At 38.9% G+C, this 19,011-nt stretch overlaps 1 protein-coding gene across 4 annotated transcripts in view; it reads left to right on the forward strand.

The window, feature by feature from the left end:
- Positions 1–19,011, forward strand: part of TOX (thymocyte selection-associated high mobility group box) — a 310,502-nt gene that overhangs the window by 112,740 nt on the left and 178,751 nt on the right. Inside the window, exon 1 of one of the 4 annotated variants that reach the window (XM_014544105.1) lies at positions 13,464–13,525. The exons of the other annotated variants lie outside the window; for them this stretch is intronic. Within the exon in view, the coding sequence (XP_014399591.1) occupies positions 13,508–13,525 (18 nt within the window). The 5' untranslated portion in view covers positions 13,464–13,507. Of the gene's footprint in view, positions 1–13,463; positions 13,526–19,011 lie in introns of those variants that run through there. 4 annotated transcript variants of the gene reach the window in all.

Here is a 19,011-nt window from a genome sequence, read left to right on the forward strand (position 1 = left end):
CCAGGGGGCAGAAGAAGCTTAGATTGTTTTTCTTTATTGGAAGGTGGGTGCATTCAGTGGGACTCCCACAGTTTCTTATTTAATAATTTTGTCACACGGGCAGCAATGTAAGCCTGCACAATTTCTTTAGGATATTGTATTCTGCCACAAAATTAGCTTCAAAATGTAGAACATTAAGGTACCTGGTAAATCTGGATATAGCATAGGCCTCTCGTTCAAATGAATACACAGATAATGTACCTAGTCTTTTACCAACTGACCTGGGGAAGTGAAAAAAAATCACTCCAATCACAGCTGTTCTCATTTGACAAAAAAGACTATGAGTAAAAAGAAATAATTTTAATCTATAAAAATGAAAAAAAAATGTTTAGTAAACTTTCTCTGTCATGAATGTCCAAACCATGGATTCTAATTTAAAAACAAAATAAGTGCATGGAAAAGAATCATGCTAAATTTGAAGTAACTAGAGTCTTCCTAAGCAGGAAATCTGTTCCTCAATGAGGTCATCAGTGCTGTAGCTGAGAACCTTCCACCCTCTTAGGTAAACTTCCCAACGGCTGTTATCACAGACATTAGCCTTGTTCCGAGCCATGCGATTTAATGCCTTTAGACAATATTTAAATGACGTCAGCGTATGCTACAGTTCCATGGAGAATGATTGATCAAGTTTGCCAAAAAATGTCAGCACTGCTTTCATTTATTTATTCATTTATTTATTTTTGATATTACCCCACGGTATTCCAGAAAGAATTGGAGGAGATTCCATTGTGCCTGCAACAATAGATTTCCTTCCTTTTGAAATTGTGGCTTGGTAGTAAACAAATTCCATTAATCAGATATCATTATTCAATTGTGTTCATTGATTCCTATCCCCAACTGAACGTTTCCGATCCCTTCATCTTTTCTCCAAACATGGTCCTTCGTTTACACCTATGGATGGACTTTTGTTCTCAGACTCAGGTAACTGGTATTTCACCCCATAAAAAGTTACACATATTACCTCCTGCTGAAAAGCTCATACACTGCTGTTTATATGTGCCATTTCCCTTTTTTTCTACCAATTTTTAGACATTCACAATAGGTTAAATTAATTTCTCAAGAAGGAATCCCATGGAACTGTGTCAAATGACAGAATATAATAAAAAGGTTGCATAATTGAAAAAAAAATATGACAACTCCCTCCTTTCCAGTCTAGCAGTGGTGATTACTGACAGCCCTGAGAACACTGGGGAAGTGGTTTGTTTTGTGGGAACTGGGAGAATGTATGGGGCTGACAAACCATGATTGTCAGGCCCAAGCGGTTTGCTCAGGGATTCTGTCTTTTCTGAACCTTTGTAGTCCAGGCTTTTGCCCAGTTCCAACATGATTCAACCCATCAGCAAGTGTGTACTAAGCTCATGCCTGCACTCAGCTGCACATGGTAGAGTTAGGAAGGAGGCTTCATGGAGGAACTGGAACTCAAGCATTAGAAGACAAGGCAAAAATGCCTGTGCTAAATGGAGTTTTCTTTTCTCCAAGATACTTTTTGATCTGGAGGTCTAGGCACAGAAAGATCCCATTCATTCTAAATTTTGATTAACTTATCACAATGAACTATGTCAACTTAGTAGCTCAAGAATTAAAAGTCAGTGGTGTACCGGGGGCCAAAGTTAAATATTATATTCAAAGGAAGGTAGCTGGTCTCAAGTTCAATATGTAATGAATGTTACTAGAGGGTGAGATACACACTAGGTCAGTGGTTCTCAACCTTCCTAATGCCGCGACCCTTTAATACAGTTCCTCATGTTGGGGTGACCCCCAACCATAAAATTATTTTCGTTGCTACTTCATAAATGTAATTTTGCTACTGTTATGAATCGTAATGTAAATATCTGATATGCAGGATGTATTTTCATTGTTACAAATTGAACATAATTAAAGCATAGTGATTAATCACAAAAACAATATGTAATTATATATCTGTTTTCCAATGGTCTTAGGCGACCCCTGTGAAAGGGTCATTTGACCCCCAAAGGGGTCACGACCCACAGGTTGGAACCGCTGCACTAGGTCCTTTGGGAGAAATATAAAGTATAGGAAAGTTATGACACCTGTCCTTGACCCATTTTCAATCTAACGTTTTTGATAGAATTACAGGACTCAGATCAAAAGGTCTGAGCATATACCTAAATGCAACCTTGTTTTCTTCCTCCAACCTTTCCTTCTTCCAATGACAGCTTCCATCACAACAGCACAGCAATGACTTTGCCAAAAGAGGAAGTCAGTCCGTCAGGACATGGGATTATTTTGAAAGCCAGTGATAGGACCCGGAGAGTTAATGAAACGGCATTCCGTTTTTCTGAAACTATTTCTTTTATTCTTTCTTGACTTATGTCTGAAGATTCGGGAATCTCACAGTGTATGTCCCCTCACCTATGTGCAAAGCCAGAGGCTTAGGAATTCTATGTAAAATGTGTTTGTTCACTAAAGAAAAGCAGCCCAGACACAATGAATCTAAAACTTGAATGTTCAGAGAACATTTCTTTCCTGACAAATGAAAGTGAAATTCATTGTCTGTTTACTCAAACATTAAATGGTCTGGAATTCAAGCAAATTGTCTCCTAAGCAAGAGGATATGACAGGGTGAGCTTTAGACAATAACTATGCACATTTGGCAAACTGAGGCAGGAGGGCGGCCAAAGGCTGTGCCTATAATGGTCTGACAAGCACACACCCTGTGGTGTACTGCTTCCCTAATAAAAAGATTTGAGAGAAAAAAATGCATCAGAACTGCTAAGCTAATAGCTTTAAATCCACCCAGAACAGCAGCTCCCTTTCAGCAGTAGCCAAGGGGCTGGTGGGTACCAGGAGGTTGGGTTTGGAGCTTCCCTGCAGTACTGTGAAGAGAGAAAGACTCAGTGTTTCAATTCCAAGAAGGTTGTCAACGAACAGGGCTGTCATTTCAGAAACAAGCTTGATCAGCAGGTCTTTCCTTATTGTTTTGTGCTCCTTTAAAATAAAATCATAGAAATTTGGTGATTATGTTGCTGGTTATGTAGTGAATTCTACTGGAAAACGATTCAGCTATATTTTGTTGTAGTCATTTTCACTTTTCCAAGTTGTTAATGTTATTATTCAACAAGTGCGAAAATGTGATAAAATTCCAATCAGTATGTATAGGACCCCATTTGCTTCAATTATTAATTTATAGGAAGTATTACCTTCCTTTGAGGTCTATTCAGCATTCATTATGTTTAAACACATAATACCAAGGTTGTCATACTTGCTGTAATCATTTTCAATTCAGGCTTTTGAAGACCCACTTATGAAAATAATATTGTCATGTTAAGATTACACAAAATAAATTCCTGGAAATATTTAAATATTAGTATGATTTGTAAACTAAAATTAAAATGTAGTCACCCATATTCCAGGTAGAGGCTCCTATGCTGGATTTCTTTCAATGCTGGAATAAGTGGACAAACACTGCTACTTACTCTAAGCATGAAAAAGTGTTCTACTTTATTATCCAACAGTGATAAGCAAAATAACTCAGCAGTAATAATAATACTCATTATTCAGCATGTGGTCTAGTGTATATGTCAAGCACTATATTAGGTATTTCGAGTGCCTCACGTAATCTTTAAAACTGCCCCTGCAAGATCGGAATTTTTATCCCATTTTTCAGATGAATTAGCTGATTCCCATAGAGGTTAAATAATTTGCTGGACTTTTCATCATTAATAAGTGGTGGGACCAGGAATCTCTTACAAAGACCATGCTCTTTCTGGTCTTATTTTACATCTAATAAAAACTTTTTCCAGTGGATTATAAGTCTTTAGTTATTATAATGCATACTGGTGTTAATGTTCCTATTGTGTTTAAAATGTGTTTCATGTATAAATTAGTGCCATAAGTTAGCCCTTAGAACGATGCCTAAAAGCTTGATATACTTAACACAACCACAAAAAATTGAGATAGTGAGTTGTGGACATTACTAAAAGTCACCAGAGTGGGGAAAAGATAAAGCTACAGAAAATTGCAGTTGACTGGAATCAAACTATACTAGTTGCTTACAATTGATTGTGCGTTATTCAGCCACAAAGATAAATTAGAACATGGACTACTGCAATAGAAAAGTGGTTTAGATGTCACAGAGACAGTATGACTGTTTTTATCTCTCAGTTGTAAACCATAGCTTACGGTGGCTGAAATGACATTGAACTGTTTTTCTCCTTGATGATTTACAGCCTGTATAGTGCATTTGTAAGAGCAGATGTCACATTTTATGTATTTGAAAGTGTCAACTCTGCTGACTTATGTCTGAAGATTCTGTTCTGGAATCAATAGAATGTAGTGATTTCCATTTCTTAAGAGTGATTTTCCCAACATCATAAAAAACACAGAGGGACTTTTGGTCATTAGGATGCTGCAGTTAAACTCTTATTTTTGGTCTTGTACTTTACATACATCATATTGTTGATCATTATTTGGGGAAATCTGATTTGAATGAACAAGGAAGCTTATGGTGAGCCGACCATCCTGGTGCTTAAACAAATTAAAAATGTTTGCATTTCATCCCAGCCATAGCTGTCCGAAGTCTAAGATGGATTGAGCAAAGGAAAATGCATCAGGGTTTTCATAATAAAAAATTATTCCCAGAAAGTCCACATATACTTTATTCATCCCATATTTCAAATTGATTTTCATTTTACCATTTAGGGTGCAGTTACTCGTAGTCCCATCTTTTAAAAAGTCAAATTTGCATTTAAATAGAAACTGTTTCAATCATTTAACATCCGAAAACCTGAACATTTTATTCATTCTTTTTTTTTCTCATCTCTTTTCTGCCTTTCACTGTTGAAAAAAAAATCTTGTGTTGTACTTTTCCATAATCATCATGAATTCTAAACTTCCATAAACACTGTAAGCTCCCTCTTCCTTATGCCACTCAGTGAAATCCAATTGCTAATAGATCTTTGAGCACAGAGCAAACTCAGATTAGAACAGAGTAAAAGCAGGGTATAAAAAACTTCATAGCTGGCAAGTCATGGTAGCATGATACTTTCTTCAAGTAGATGTGGAGAAAAAAAAATTTCACTGAATATAACATAAGTAAGCTTAGTAACCAAATAGAAAAAAAAAGGCATCGGAAATAATAACCATTTTAATAATAACAATGTCTTTGTTATTTTTTTTAAAATATTGAGATAATAAAGTAATTTTTGTTACCTAGTAACTAATAGTGTAACTATTTTTATGAAAGAGTGTAAATCTGTAAAAATATTTTGAAGTTTTGGTTTGATTTTTTGTTTATTTAAAATGAATAAATGGCATTTATTTTTTTAAAGAAGATGAAAGCACAGGTCAGTTTTATCAAAATGTAATCAGCTCAGAAGTCTCAAGTTAAAAATTCAAAAGCAGTGATGAAAGATGGACTTAAATATAAGGAAATGAAATATAAGGACTTAAATATTATAGACATCCACGTATTTATTTCATTCATTTGAGACACCATTTCCAACAATTTAAGCACATTGAGAAATGGCTTTAGTTGACTTGAACTTATAATGCATTCATTCTGCCTCAAAACATCTTAATGTTCATGACTGATTTAGTACAGGTAAGAATAACTATTTCATAACATTTATTTTATTGCCCATTTACTATATTCTTACTTATAAACCAAAAGAAAAGCCCTATACTTTTCATTCACCTGATAATATTATATACATACTTATTAAGTGCTTAGGAGACATTCTAAAATATTGGAGTTTCATTTTATGTGCCTGCATTTTTAAGTAAAATATTTTAGTATTCTAAATTGTATCATTGTCATGGTTCTCCTTGACAATGGAGAGATATTTTCAACGATAAAAGGAAAGTTGTCATAATCCAATTATGCATAAGACAGTAATTCTTCTACGAGTATTTTATTACTTATTTTTCTCGGGCTCTTTTGATTAGGGGTGTGTGTATATGTGTGTGTGTGTGTGTTTGCAACTAACAATGCAACACATACCATTTTGCCATATGACTGACCTTATACCTACAGTGGGGCCTTGACTTAGGAGTTTAATTCGTTCCGAGACCGAGCTCCTTAAGGAGCTCGTTAACTCAAATTACTCTATCAACTCAATGCAAAAAATCAGCGGAGAGACAGCTGGTATCTCAAAAAACTCGTTAGTCGGGATAAGTCAAGGCCCCACTGTATGTCCAAAAAGGTGTACCAAAGTTACTCAAAGAATAGTACTTTTTAATCTCTTTTTTCTTTCGTTCTATGAACAGGTCTCTATCCCTAAAGGTCTATATTTTTATCATCAAACTCAGACCTGCCATTAAAACTCACAACTGCTATTTATTTGCATCCTTGTATGATCTCATAATGGAGTAAGGCACAGAATGCCCTGACCTCAATTCTGCTCAGCCCTGTCAATTCAAGGGCCAACATAACTGATGATTCATTGCAGTGAGTTGCTGGACTCAGTTTTCCTATTATTAGATCTTTGCCTGTTTCTAAGTGCAATTATTTAAGGTGGGGGTGGGAGGCATGCATTAGTGGGAAATGGAGCCACCAATATCTAGCAGTACTTATGTCAAGAAAACTATTAATATAGAATTAGAAGAGGAAAGACAGAAATAGTGGTCAGGTGATTCTTGCTGTTTCTTTCATGTATGAGCATCATACTCTACATCTGAAAGGTTGTAACCTTGAAATTTAGTCTAAACACATGGAACCTGGGAAAGTCCTTTATGTCACATGGGAGGTGAAGACACTGAGGCAGATAAAAGTTTTTAGTTCTTGCAGATGTTTAGCCAACTCATTTCTGCTTGGAGACTGTTATAGAGATTATTATTATGCCAGAATCTGCAACAATTACCAACTGTCCTAAGCTTGCTATCATAATTCTATTAATAGTCCATATTCTCTTTCTAGTTTAGAAAATCTAGGTTGATTAGTATGGAGAGAGAGAAAGACACACCCAAATGAGATTTTTTAAAAAGTTCTTTTAAATTACATTATTAAATTACCTAGTTTTAATTTAATTTCTTTAATTATTTCAGTATTTTCCTTTGTCTCCTGAATTTTTATTATGAGTCATGATATGTGACAAAAAGACAATTTCCTTTGCAGTGGAGGTTTGATCTCTTTCGTGTGTGTAAGTGTGTGTTTCTGATTCCTGATGTAGTATCAGTATACAAATGTCAAACATGACAGAAAATTTTCTCTCTCCATTTCTATATACAGGTATACTAAAACAGTCAAGGAACACTGGTCTAGAGCAAGTTACCTACTAAGTAACAATGCTGAATAATTTGAATCAAGTTAATTATACAGACCAGTAGTGGAAATAAAAAACTCGCTGAACTGACTACTGCAGGTCCTCAAATAACACGGTTTAGTTCAGTGTCATTTCATTATAGTAATGTTGATGGCGGGGGGGGAGGGGTGGGGTGAGTATTCTAGGCACATTTTCCCCAGGGCTGTGTGACTTTTCTCCAGATCCTCCCGTTCCCTCCCACAGCCCACAGGTGTGCAGGTGAGGCGAATGGGCTTGTCTCCATGGTCCCCGTCTGAGTGAGGTATAGGTGTGAGTGGCCCTGTGATGAAAGCTTGTCTAGTTCAGGGTGGGTCCCACTGGCATCCTGCAATGCCAGGAGATGCAGCTCCCACCACCCGAGGCTCCCACCACCAGAGACCCCGAACTAGAATAATTGGGTTGGGAAATAATGATCTTCCTTGTTTTCATTCATCTTTCTTAAGTGTATGTACAACTCATCTTCATTTCCGTGTTTAATATTAGAAGTGCTTTGGGTCTTTAGAGGTTTGCTGATGTTTTTGTGACCAGAGATATGCAGTAGGAACTTAGCTCTTGTTTATGTCAATTAGCCTATGGTCCATTTGGCTTCCTTAGACATCATTTTGCTTAAAAAAATAACCTGTTTCCAATAACCTGTTGATGATGTTAAGTAAGGACTGTATGTCTAAACAAGGAATTTTTGTTATTACGGGTTGATCTGAAAGATATTTTTAATGCAAAACTTGGGCTCGGTTATAAATCCAGCAGATAGATAGTATCTAATTGCATTTTTCTATTGCATCCAGCTCATTTTCCCAATGAACTTTAAATAATATTCATGTAGCCTCTAGCACCTCCTTTATACATGTTGGGTATTCCCATAGTGTCTTCACTATAATTACTTTATTATTTCTACAGTGTATCACCATAGACACGATTTTCCTTTCTTATCACATTCTCTTTAATATCACTTCTCCCTTGCTGCCAATCAATTTGATTTAGCTTTATTTTATAACCCCCTCAGCTATTATCTGTAAGAACTGAATATGCACATTCATTCTTTTCATATCTTCCAAAGGATTTCCTACTCTCTTACCCTGTGTATCTTTTTAGATCAAATTTTTCCTCCTGTAAAGACATGACATATTTTCAAAGGATACACAACTGTGTGTGTGTGTGTGTGCGTGTGTGTACACATGATATATGTTTTAACTAAATATCCAAATTCACAATTTCCTTTGGTCTTTCTGTCTTGATTTCTGGGCTTGCACAATTCCAATGAAAATTTATTTTTACCTTATTTTAAGTTTTACATATGAATTTTAAGACATAATCTAGCCCCTCTGTATCTACTATGTAAGTTCCTAGTTTGATCACACAAAATGGCTTGACTCTCTCTTCTTTTACTCATGATGTGATCAAAATTAATTCAAGGTAATATATTTGATTTTCTCTAGAAATCCTCCAGAGTCACTTTGTGAGTCTCACTTGATACTTCCCCATACCTCTTTCTCAAAAGATATATCACCACACCATTGCACCTGTGGTGCTTTTGTCTCTAGTGATTGGCTCTACCTGTCTTGGTCACACATGGACAGGAATAGTCCTGCTACAAAAACTTATGAATCCATCTCTTTCACAAGTGTCCTCTACACCAGCATCTCAAAGTGATCAAACCTCAATGTGTGCATTTTATATTTTACATCACAATATGCCTTAGGTAGTCACTGACCCCATAGTTCCACATCTTTATTCCTTTTCCCTTCAGGTTCTACAGTATTTCCACAATAGTCTTGACAACCCTTTTAATTCCTGCTTTTTAGCTTTCAGAAACAGTCTTTTTAGCTTCCAGAAACCTCTTGGTTTCTTTTCTTTGCTCTTTTGACTTTCTATACACTATGCAGGGACTTAACTTTCTTATCTCTTCCTGAAATTATTTACCAATGTTCCTAAGATTAAAGAATTCGGCCTTTATTTGTTTTTGGACTTCTTCATCAGGTTAATTTTTAATGAATTGGACACTGGAATTATCTTTAACTGTAGTTATTTTTAATCAGATCTCTAACGTCAAAAGCAAAAATATTTTGTTCTCCCTTTATACTAGCCTGGTTACCAATGAAAGTTGCAGAAATTCTCTACAACAACTTGAGGGTAGTTTCTTTTCATTTATTGGGAAGGCTTTGCTGCTCTTAAAAACTTATGTCACCAAAACAAATGTTTTAATTTAAGGCAAACATTTTGATTATAAACATGGTGCCAAAGAAAACATTTGGTTAGCAACAGAAGCAACAGATTGAACTAAATTAATAAAATGAATTAGTAACTGGCTATTTTGGAACATGCTCTGTTGAAAGAATTCAGAGGATTTAGGAAATTCACTTAATTTTTTGCACTCCGACTATGGTACTATTTGAGATCAAGGTCAACTTTTGGAATTTCATATTAAAAACTAGAGGCCTGGTGCACAAAAATTTGTGCACTCGCGGGGGAGGGGGGCGGTCCCTCAGCCCAGCCTGTGCCCTCTCGCAGTCTGGGACCCCTCGGGAGATAACGACCTGCTGGCTTAGTCCTGCTCCCGGGTGTCAGAGGGCAGGCCCAATCCCTAGGTGCAGCCCCTGGTCAGGCTCAGAGCAGGGCCGATTGGGGAGTTGGGGCGCCGCCCCCTGTCATGTACAGAGCAGGGCGGATTGGGAGGTTGCGATGCCACCCTCAGTCACGCTCAGGGTAGGGCCGATTGGGGGGTTGGGGCACCGCCCCCTGTCACACTCAAGGCAGGGTTGATGGGGAGGTTGCAGCGCCACCCACTGTCACGCACAGAACAGGGCCCATCAGGGGGTTGGCGCTGCCCCCTGTCATGCACAGAGCAGGGCCCATCAGGGGGGTTGGGGCTCCGTACCCTGTCACGCCCAGAGCAGGGTCAATCAGGGGGTTGGGGCGCTGCCCCCGTCACACACAGAGCCGCAGGGCGATCAGGGCGTTGGGGAGCTCCCCCCTATCAGGCACAGAGCATCGCTGATCAGGGGGTTGGGGTGCCTTCCCCTGTCACGAACAGAGCAGGGTGGATAGGGAGGTTGTGGCCCCGCCCCCTGTCACACACAGAGCTGCAGGGCGATCAGGGGGTTTGGGCGCTGCCCCCTGTCACGCTGATCCCGGTGCTGAGAGGCATATTACCCTTTTACTATATAGGATAGAGGCCTGGTGCATGGGTAGGGGCTGGCTGGTTTGCCCTGAAGGGTGTCCTAGATCAGGGTGGGGGTCCCCACTGGGGTGCCTGGCCCGTCTGGGTGAGGGGCTGAGGGCTGTTTTCAGGCTGGTGGGTGACTGAAGCTCCCAACCGCTCCTTTTTTTCTTTTTTTTTTTTATTCTGGGCCAAGGCCTCTGCTGCTGAAAGCAGGTATCTGGTTTGTTTCGGTTCTATAATCGAAACACTGTAACATCTTCAGCTCTGAGATCCTGGCAGGCTGAAAGCTGGTTTCTGGGGTTTTGTTTAGCTTCTATATTTGTTACAATGTTTCAAACTGCCAGCTCAGAGGCCGGCAAGGCAGGCGGGGAACGTTGGAGTCCTCCTTCACTGAAGCAAGCAAGCCTCCTGTTAGCTTCCAGCTGCCTGGCTGCCGGCCACCATCTTGGCTGGCAGTTAATTTGCATATCGCCCTGATTAGCCAATGGGAAGGGTAGGGGTCGTATGCTAATTACCATGTTTCTCTTTTATTAGATAGGATAGGAAAAATTTCTGAATTGATTATTCAGTTAATAGAATCTTTGCAGGCCATGAACTTTGATTATATATTGCTTGTTGTTGGGGAGCAGATACACCTTTTAGTGTGCTACTGATTAATAACTAGAACATTATTGAAATCTTACTATATATTTTTATTGAGTCAAAGCTAATCCTCTTTCTCAAATTATTTTGTACATATTCACCATTGATTATCTGATATTAATATGACCAAGATATTATATCTGATATTAAAGTCTGAGCATTCATATAATATTAATGGTCTAAAAAGAAACAATTTCCAAGTTTACAATGCCATTGTAAAGTTTATGTATATTTTAAATATACACTTTATATAGGGTCAAAAGTAAGAAGCTACCAGTACACTAGGAGTTTGATTATCTGTTGGGTGTGACTCTGAAACTTTATTTTTAGATACCCTCCATGCTCAGTCTGATCTTGTCAAAGAATGACCTGCAAACACAATACTTACGTGGAGCAGAGGAATAACTAAGTCATCGACTCTGACGTCTGTCTGCACTTGGCAGGCTGATGAATGTAGCTGTTCCAGTTGGGTGGGACGGGAATCTGTGACTGAAGCCTGGAGGCCTAGGCAAAGTCTTCAGCAGTGAAAGACTCATCAAAGTCCTAGTCCCCAGACACTCATGCTCTTAAATTGGGTCCAAGGGTTGTTCAACCTGAACTGTTTGGTTCATGTCTTAATTCACTGGTCTCTGGCCTGGCTTTAGTCTTGCTCGTTTCTTCTCTGTAAGCTGCCCGCCTCTCCATAGTAACTTTCAAAGCGGCCATCCACTTGTTACAATTCTCACTGACTCTGCTCATGGATGCCTACCTTTTTCCACGGACTCCTGCAGCTTTCACAGTTCTACCTGTGAGTGTTTGCAGGGGGAAAGCCTGTGTCTCCTGTAGGTTTATTTTGCATTGGAGATAGTCTTACCTTTGTATTTCTGTAAGGCCTCTTTCAGAGTGAGCTGACAGAGGGGTCAGTCAGTCTGCTTCTGGTTACCAGTCTGGAGATGTGTGTTTCAGATCGTGGTGCCTTTCTAAAAATACTTAGGTAGGAAATCAACCACCACAGCTATGCGAGCTTGAGAGAGAGCGCTGGAGGCAGGTCTCCATTGCGGAGGCTGGGGGAGAGGGCTGTCATGGGTGGGCTGTCATGTACCAACTGACTAAGCCTGCAGTTAATCCCACCCGGACACCTCATCGACTCAAACTCAAAAGAAATTGCCACATTTTCAAAAGAAATTGATATGGTCTTTTCAAAAGATATTGATATGGGTATTTCATTGTCATTGTTTTTATTAAAGAAAGAACTTTGTTTTGTTATGTGTGTGTGTGTGTGTTTTAAGGAAGAGTTCTTTGTCATGATTTTATTTCATTTTACTTTTAATTAATTTATTTTTTTTTTATTTTAAAGAGAGGCAGGGAGAGAGAGAGAAACATCAACGTGAGAGAGAAACATTGATCTTTTCCCTCCTGCATGCACCCTGACTGGGGATTGAACCTTCATCCTGGATATGTGCTTTGGTTGGGGATCAAACCCACCACCTTTTAGTGTATGGGAAGACACTCCAACCAACTGAGCCACACCAGCCAGGGCAAGAACATTTTCTAATGGGGGTAAATGTAGCTGTAATTTAACTACAAAATACATATTTTTTTCATCCTCATTTTCTCAAGTAGGGCTCACTGCTCTAATTTAGTACAAAAGTATCAAAAATATCAAGGTACAAGAAAAGGAGACTGTCAAGTATCAAAGGACACAAAGAAGTAGATTAAAGTTATAGGAAATGGGCATTGGTGTAATGAATTTTTTCCTTCATTATTAAATTACTTTCATTTATTTGCTTCTTTGCTGTACCCTACCTTTTCCCAGAAAGGCAAAGTAAAGAAAGGCAAATGGTTATAACCTACTTTGTGTGCAGAACTGAAACAATGATTCTGAGAGGGGGGCTGGATGCTCCTTAGAAATGAGACTCTGGGAAGGGAAGACCCTTGAAACTGGACTTGGCCCCAGCCAGACCTGCCCAGTCACTGCACACTCTCGATTGCTACTTAGCTTCCTAGTGTGGGAGAACACTGTGAGGCCTTGTTGTAAAGACTAATTAAACATACTAGTACAGGCAGACAATTTGAGCCCTGGAATATATTTTACACATGCAAAGCATTTTCGGGGAAGAGTGCATTTCTTCACATTCTCCAGGACTAAAAGGAGAGTGGAAATATGCTTGTCAGAAAGAGTAAAACTGCTATAAAAATTACAATGTTCAAACTGGACGAGGAATAGATTTCCATATTTATTGAGTAAGGGGAGAACAGGCTCCGTAACGGAGGGAATACCAACTAGATGAGATGTGGCATCTGGGACAAGTAAATTAAAATGATTCCCTGCCCCAGGAAAAACCCACTAAAAACAACTGCTTTTTACTCTATCTCATTACAGAGTAAGTCACCTCGGTTTTGAAATGGCACAAAAGTAATCGAAATGATATTTTACCTGTTGGTAAGGATTCATTCAAGCAAGTACATCAGTCACTGAGGTACACAATGCTAAAGTACATTTTTCGTGATGGGAAAGATGGCCAGCATAGGAAGAGATGGGTCTAATTTCTCTCCTCCAATTCACCATATTTTCACAACATAAAATGAACACATTTATTTTTCTATTTGGGGAGTAATCACTTTTAAGTGTATCTCTAGCACCATCGTTCCAATAATGCATTTTCAGTCACATGTGTTATCCAGAGGAGTGGAAAGATTTTACTAAACAGTACCTATGTACACTATGTATTTTGATATAAATTATAAGTAACATAGAATTTGATTTAAATTATAAGTAATATTCATTGTGACACTAAAATGAAAGAAGACAATTTTTTGCAATCTTTATTTTGCTTTTTAGGGCACTGTAGTTCATCAAGTGTTTGCAGTTCACTTTCTTAAGAATAATAGCAGAATAAATTTGGACTCCATAAACAAAAACTCAAAGTACTCATTTTGTTTTGGGAAATTGAAATAGAATTTTTTTTCTTTTGGAAGTAAATCCCTAGCCTCTGTACTATGAAGGAGCTACTTTTTTGGTATTTAGCTTGTAAAATTTAAAAAAATCACTTAGGGGATAAATTGATATTAACAATAAATGCTGTACTGTTAGATCTGTATCTCCATTATCATAGCAATTATTAATCAAGTGAAGTTTTGAAAAGTTAGTGGTGGATAGCATTGATGATGATGATACTGGTGAAGTAAGATTTAAATATTTAAATAAGTTTTGTTTATTAAGTTGAAGACGTGTTCTCTGCTACTAAGGAGCTCCCAGTCTGGTAGGACAGACAGTTGTGGAAATAATGTGTCAAATGTTACTGTGATGTACGCAATGACGTAAGGGTGTACACTACGCAGAAGGGATAGTGGTACGGAAGAGGGTAGAACTATGACTGACTGGACCAGAAAGGAACTCGGCTCTTGCAGTCTTCAGGGCAGCGGGCTGCATCCCACCTCGCACAGGCTGGCTGCTTTTCCAGAGGGTTTTGTCACCTACGTGGAAATGAAAGTCAGAGCAAAAGGGGAGAGAAACCAACAGCTTTCTCTGAAACAACTGAGTTTCAGGTCATCTCTGAAAGATTAGGAAGTATTTTACAATTTCTGTTTGATTTAATATATGTTTTTTGAACTGCATGGCCTTACTGTACATGCATCCTCTTATTTCTGTAACACAGTTCTGCCATAGAACTTCGGCCATGGGCTGTACTTAGAGGTTAGCAGTAGGGAATTAGCAGTCATGCCAGGAAAAAATGTCAGCATTCCAGACAATAGGACTTTTCTACAAGAAGGACTTAGAGTTCCCAAAGGCCCTAGGGGATGTAGTCTTTTCTAAAATTAAAGCAAACAACAATTTTTTTTTTACAAAACTTGGTATTTTGAAACCTACAATCTAAATATAGGTATATAACTCTACCAATTTTTTTCCTTAATGGAAATATGTGCGAGTATCTGTTCTATTCCTTCCCTTGTTGTGCAAGTTTGAATGGATTAATCTATACTTCCCCCATCTCTAAGTGACTATTTGCCTGATCCCTCCTCCTGTCAGGAACTGCCATACCCCTCCACTGGAAACGCAAACTTTTCTATACGAATGTCTATACGTTACAGAAAAATTAAAAGCTCATATGGGTCTCCATGGAAGCACTGACAAAGAAAGAAGGCCATGTCCAGTTATCGACTCTCTTGCTTTCTGGCTGTTCTAGATTTGGCTCAGGTTCTAGAAACTCCTGATAAATACTAACAAGAAAATATTGTGGATGTACGTTACAATAGGCTGTGTTTTCTTCTTGAAAACTTTCCATAGGTAGAACATTTCACAAAGTCTATACTTAGACCATATATTATGCTACCATGGCAACTGGTCACCCAGCCAAGTGGGGAATGCTGATCTCGGTATTCTAAAATTGTGGTAAGATGTTTTTTTCCCCTTAGGTCAACATAGAAGATTCTAGAGTTTCCCAGAAGAACTGTTATAAGTAAATTAAGAATGCAAATTATATGAAAAGACAAAAATCAGTGATTCAAGAGTAAAATCTGTGATCTTAGATTTAGAAGAATATGCTCAGGTTAGTTAGCCCTCCCTGCCTGCCCTCAACCTGATCCAGTAGCGTGAACATTGAATGGTATGACTAAAATGAAATGCTCGGTCAGCCCTAGGACCCCGTTTGGTCTTGCCTCTGGGTCTTATCACTATTTTCTCAGAAGAAACTCTGGCCTCAACATGTCTTCAATGCATTCATTATCTTCCCATGGAAAGCTTTGTTGTTCTTGCACCCATGGGCAAGAAAGACATTTCCCATCTGGCCCAAAATTCCTAGCCTGGGCTTTGGAACATCCTGTGCTTACATGACAGGTTCCTCCTCCCACCATTCCTGATGGAACTTCATTAATACCCACCAAAGTCAGTGGGCCCCTTGAAGAGGCTGTAGCCATAAGTATCCCTTGGGCATACACTTCCATCTCCCTGAATGAAATCTATCCTCAGTTAAAACAGTATATTTGCTATGAAAGTGTAGCTTCAAGACAATGACCTTCGACCTCTCATTTACAGAAATTTTGCAGTGCTCCTTGCTAGAAAGTTCTTCACTTTTCTGTCAACCCCTAAAACAAAATTGGTGATTCTTCCTAGTTTAGGTTCCAGACTGCCAGCTGAGTTCCTGCTGTCTGTGTTGGTTGCACCTCCAGGTCTCCACCCACCTACAGAATAGGGTGCCGGGCTTTCCCTGAGCCCAGTGACCCCTGAGCCTTTCCTGACAATGACCCCACATTCTCCCACTCTTCCTGTTCCCACGTTCTTTAAACTTGGGTTTGTGGGGAGAGCCCATTCTAACTTCCATTGTTGGGGTCTTACATAATGAACATATATTTCATATTCAACAATAAATTTAAATAAAATAAATACAGTCAGAGATCAAGAAAGGTAATTTCTTTATATTTTTATCATTATCTTCAAATTTAAATTTGTAGTTAAAGAAGAGAAATGAGGTAAAAACAACAACAAACAAAACAAACAAAAAAAAACACTGAGCTAATTTAACAGTGATGAGAGTTCTATAGTTGACTTTAAAAAGTTGAGTAATAGCCTGGCCAGTGTTGCTCAGTGGTTGAACTTTGATCTATAAACCAGGAGGTCATGGTTTGATTCCTTGTCAGGGCACCATTCCAGGTTGCAGGCTCAAACCCCAGTAAGGGGCATGCAGGAGGCAGCCAATCAATTATTCTCTCTCATCATTGATGTTTCTGTCTCTCTCTCCCTCTCCTTCTTTGAAGTCAATAATTGAGTAATAAAATAGTCTTAGGATAGTGTAGGCAATATAGTCAGTAATGTCATAATAACCATGTATGATGACAGATGGTTACTTCACTTATCATTATAATCATTTCTTAAGGAATATAAATGTTGAGTCACTGTGTGTACACCTGAAACTAATATGTATGAAAACTATACTTTTAAAAAAGAAAAAAAAGTTGTGTAATGCTTAATTCTAAAAATGAAGTTTTGCTTAGTCAAGAGTCTTTTGTAGTTTCAATAAGATGATTGATTGGGATGTGAATGTTTTATTTCATGAGAGGAAGTGACCACTATCCCCTATAGAAGGCTGATGCTAAAGATTCTTACAATGAATTCAGAAGATGACAGAGTATATTTGACCATGAGTCTATGCAGGCGAAGCAAGGAGTTTGCCTCCCAAAGCAAAAAATGATGTGATTTTTAAAAGCAAAAATCCATTCTGAACTACCTGGATATGAATAGTTTGTATACCGCTGAAACAGACATTCTGTGCCAAGATAAGAGTGAAAAAATCTGTACAATATTATGGTATTTCCATTTTTGAAATCACTGATGTATTTCTACCTGTAGCAAACATTCGAGTACAATGACCAAAACATAAAGAAAAATATGATGTGGCTGCCTCCTGGCTGTCAGTCCACCACCAAGCAACTCACCCATCGGAATTCTTGTAGTCTTGGGCCGCTGTGTTTGAGCTCCTTTCTCAGTGGCAGCCTCTGCCTGCCACCCTTCGCCCTGCTTTCATTCCATTTCAGAAAACAACTGTTTTTACGTAACTACAGCTACAGGCAGCAGCACGTGTAGCACAGACAGATAGCCTGCGGTTGCCCAGGGACTTCTCATTTTATCTTGCACAGACCCAGCACGGCCTGCCAGGTACAACTAGTGTAACGAGGACTGCAGCGTCTCCATCCTGCCAGCAGCCCAGCCAGTGCCGAGATCCGGGCGTCGATACGCTGGGGCTGCTTTGACAGTGAGGAGAGATTCTGTACATCATGCTGCTCCCATTGATTACAGTCAGAAAGAGCATTAACCCTCCTCTCGACCCCAAGATACACTTTCTCCACTAGTGTGTGTTTGTAACATCAGTGTGTTAGCGGAGCTTTTTGAGGATTAATTCCCTGCTAGAGATAAAACTCTCTCCCCAAACAAGGAAATTCGGAGCAAGTCTGAGTATTGTCTAGCATGTTTCTTTGGAACAATTAAAGTCACAAATCGCACTTGTGTTTCCTATTATTACTGTGGAGAATAAAAGCCAGTTGGAGAAAATACACTTTTTAACTAGACATTGATGGTGCCCCCAAAATGCTGAGGACAGAATTGATGAGGTCCCAAGAAGCGATAAGGGTATGATATCCCCAGTAACAACCCCCAGCAGGTATTGTAGTTTTTCCTTCTGATTAATCTACTATACATTTGGGTTTGCATAGACAGTGTGGGTTTTCCTGACTTAGTACTGTCACTTGGAAAAATCAGACTTCCTCTGATGCTGGAAGAAGCACGTGATTCCCTCTCTTTTCTAGCTTGAAGGCCAATGCTTAATTTTCTTGTTAATTGTATCCTAAACGAGCAATTCTCTTCAGCTTCATTAAATGGGATAATTTGGATTGCATGATTATCAACCAGTTTCATCAGCATCACAATTTATGTTTGTCAGCATGTTTCCCTAGTTGTCTTTACCCACCGTGGTATGGGCCATCAGGGTTGCGCCTTCTCACACAGTCAACAGTGTGACCATGTCGGCTCTGGGACCAGCTGCCTGAGCTTGATCCTAACTGCATATCCTTTCTGCCTCCGTTTTCCTCATCGGTCAAATCTCATTTGATTCTTGTGGGGCTTAACAGAAGTAATGCAGGTAAAGCACTTAGAAAAATGGTCAATTCTGTAAGTGCACAATAAAGTTACATTAAAAATAAAACAGCCCTAGCCGGTTTGGCTCAGTGGAAAGAGCATCAGCCTGTACCAGCGGTTCTTAACCTGTGGGTCGCGAAAAATGAAAATACATCCTGCATATCAGATATTTACATTATAATTCATAACAGTAGCAAAATTACAGTTATGAAGTAGCAACGAAAATGATTTTATGGTTGGGGGTCACCACAACATGAGGAACTGTATTAAAGGGTCGCGGCATTAGGAAGGTTGAGAACCAC

This window comes from Myotis brandtii, unplaced genomic scaffold, assembly GCF_000412655.1.
Source record: "Myotis brandtii unplaced genomic scaffold, ASM41265v1 scaffold351, whole genome shotgun sequence".
Taxonomy (NCBI): domain Eukaryota; kingdom Metazoa; phylum Chordata; class Mammalia; order Chiroptera; family Vespertilionidae; genus Myotis; species Myotis brandtii.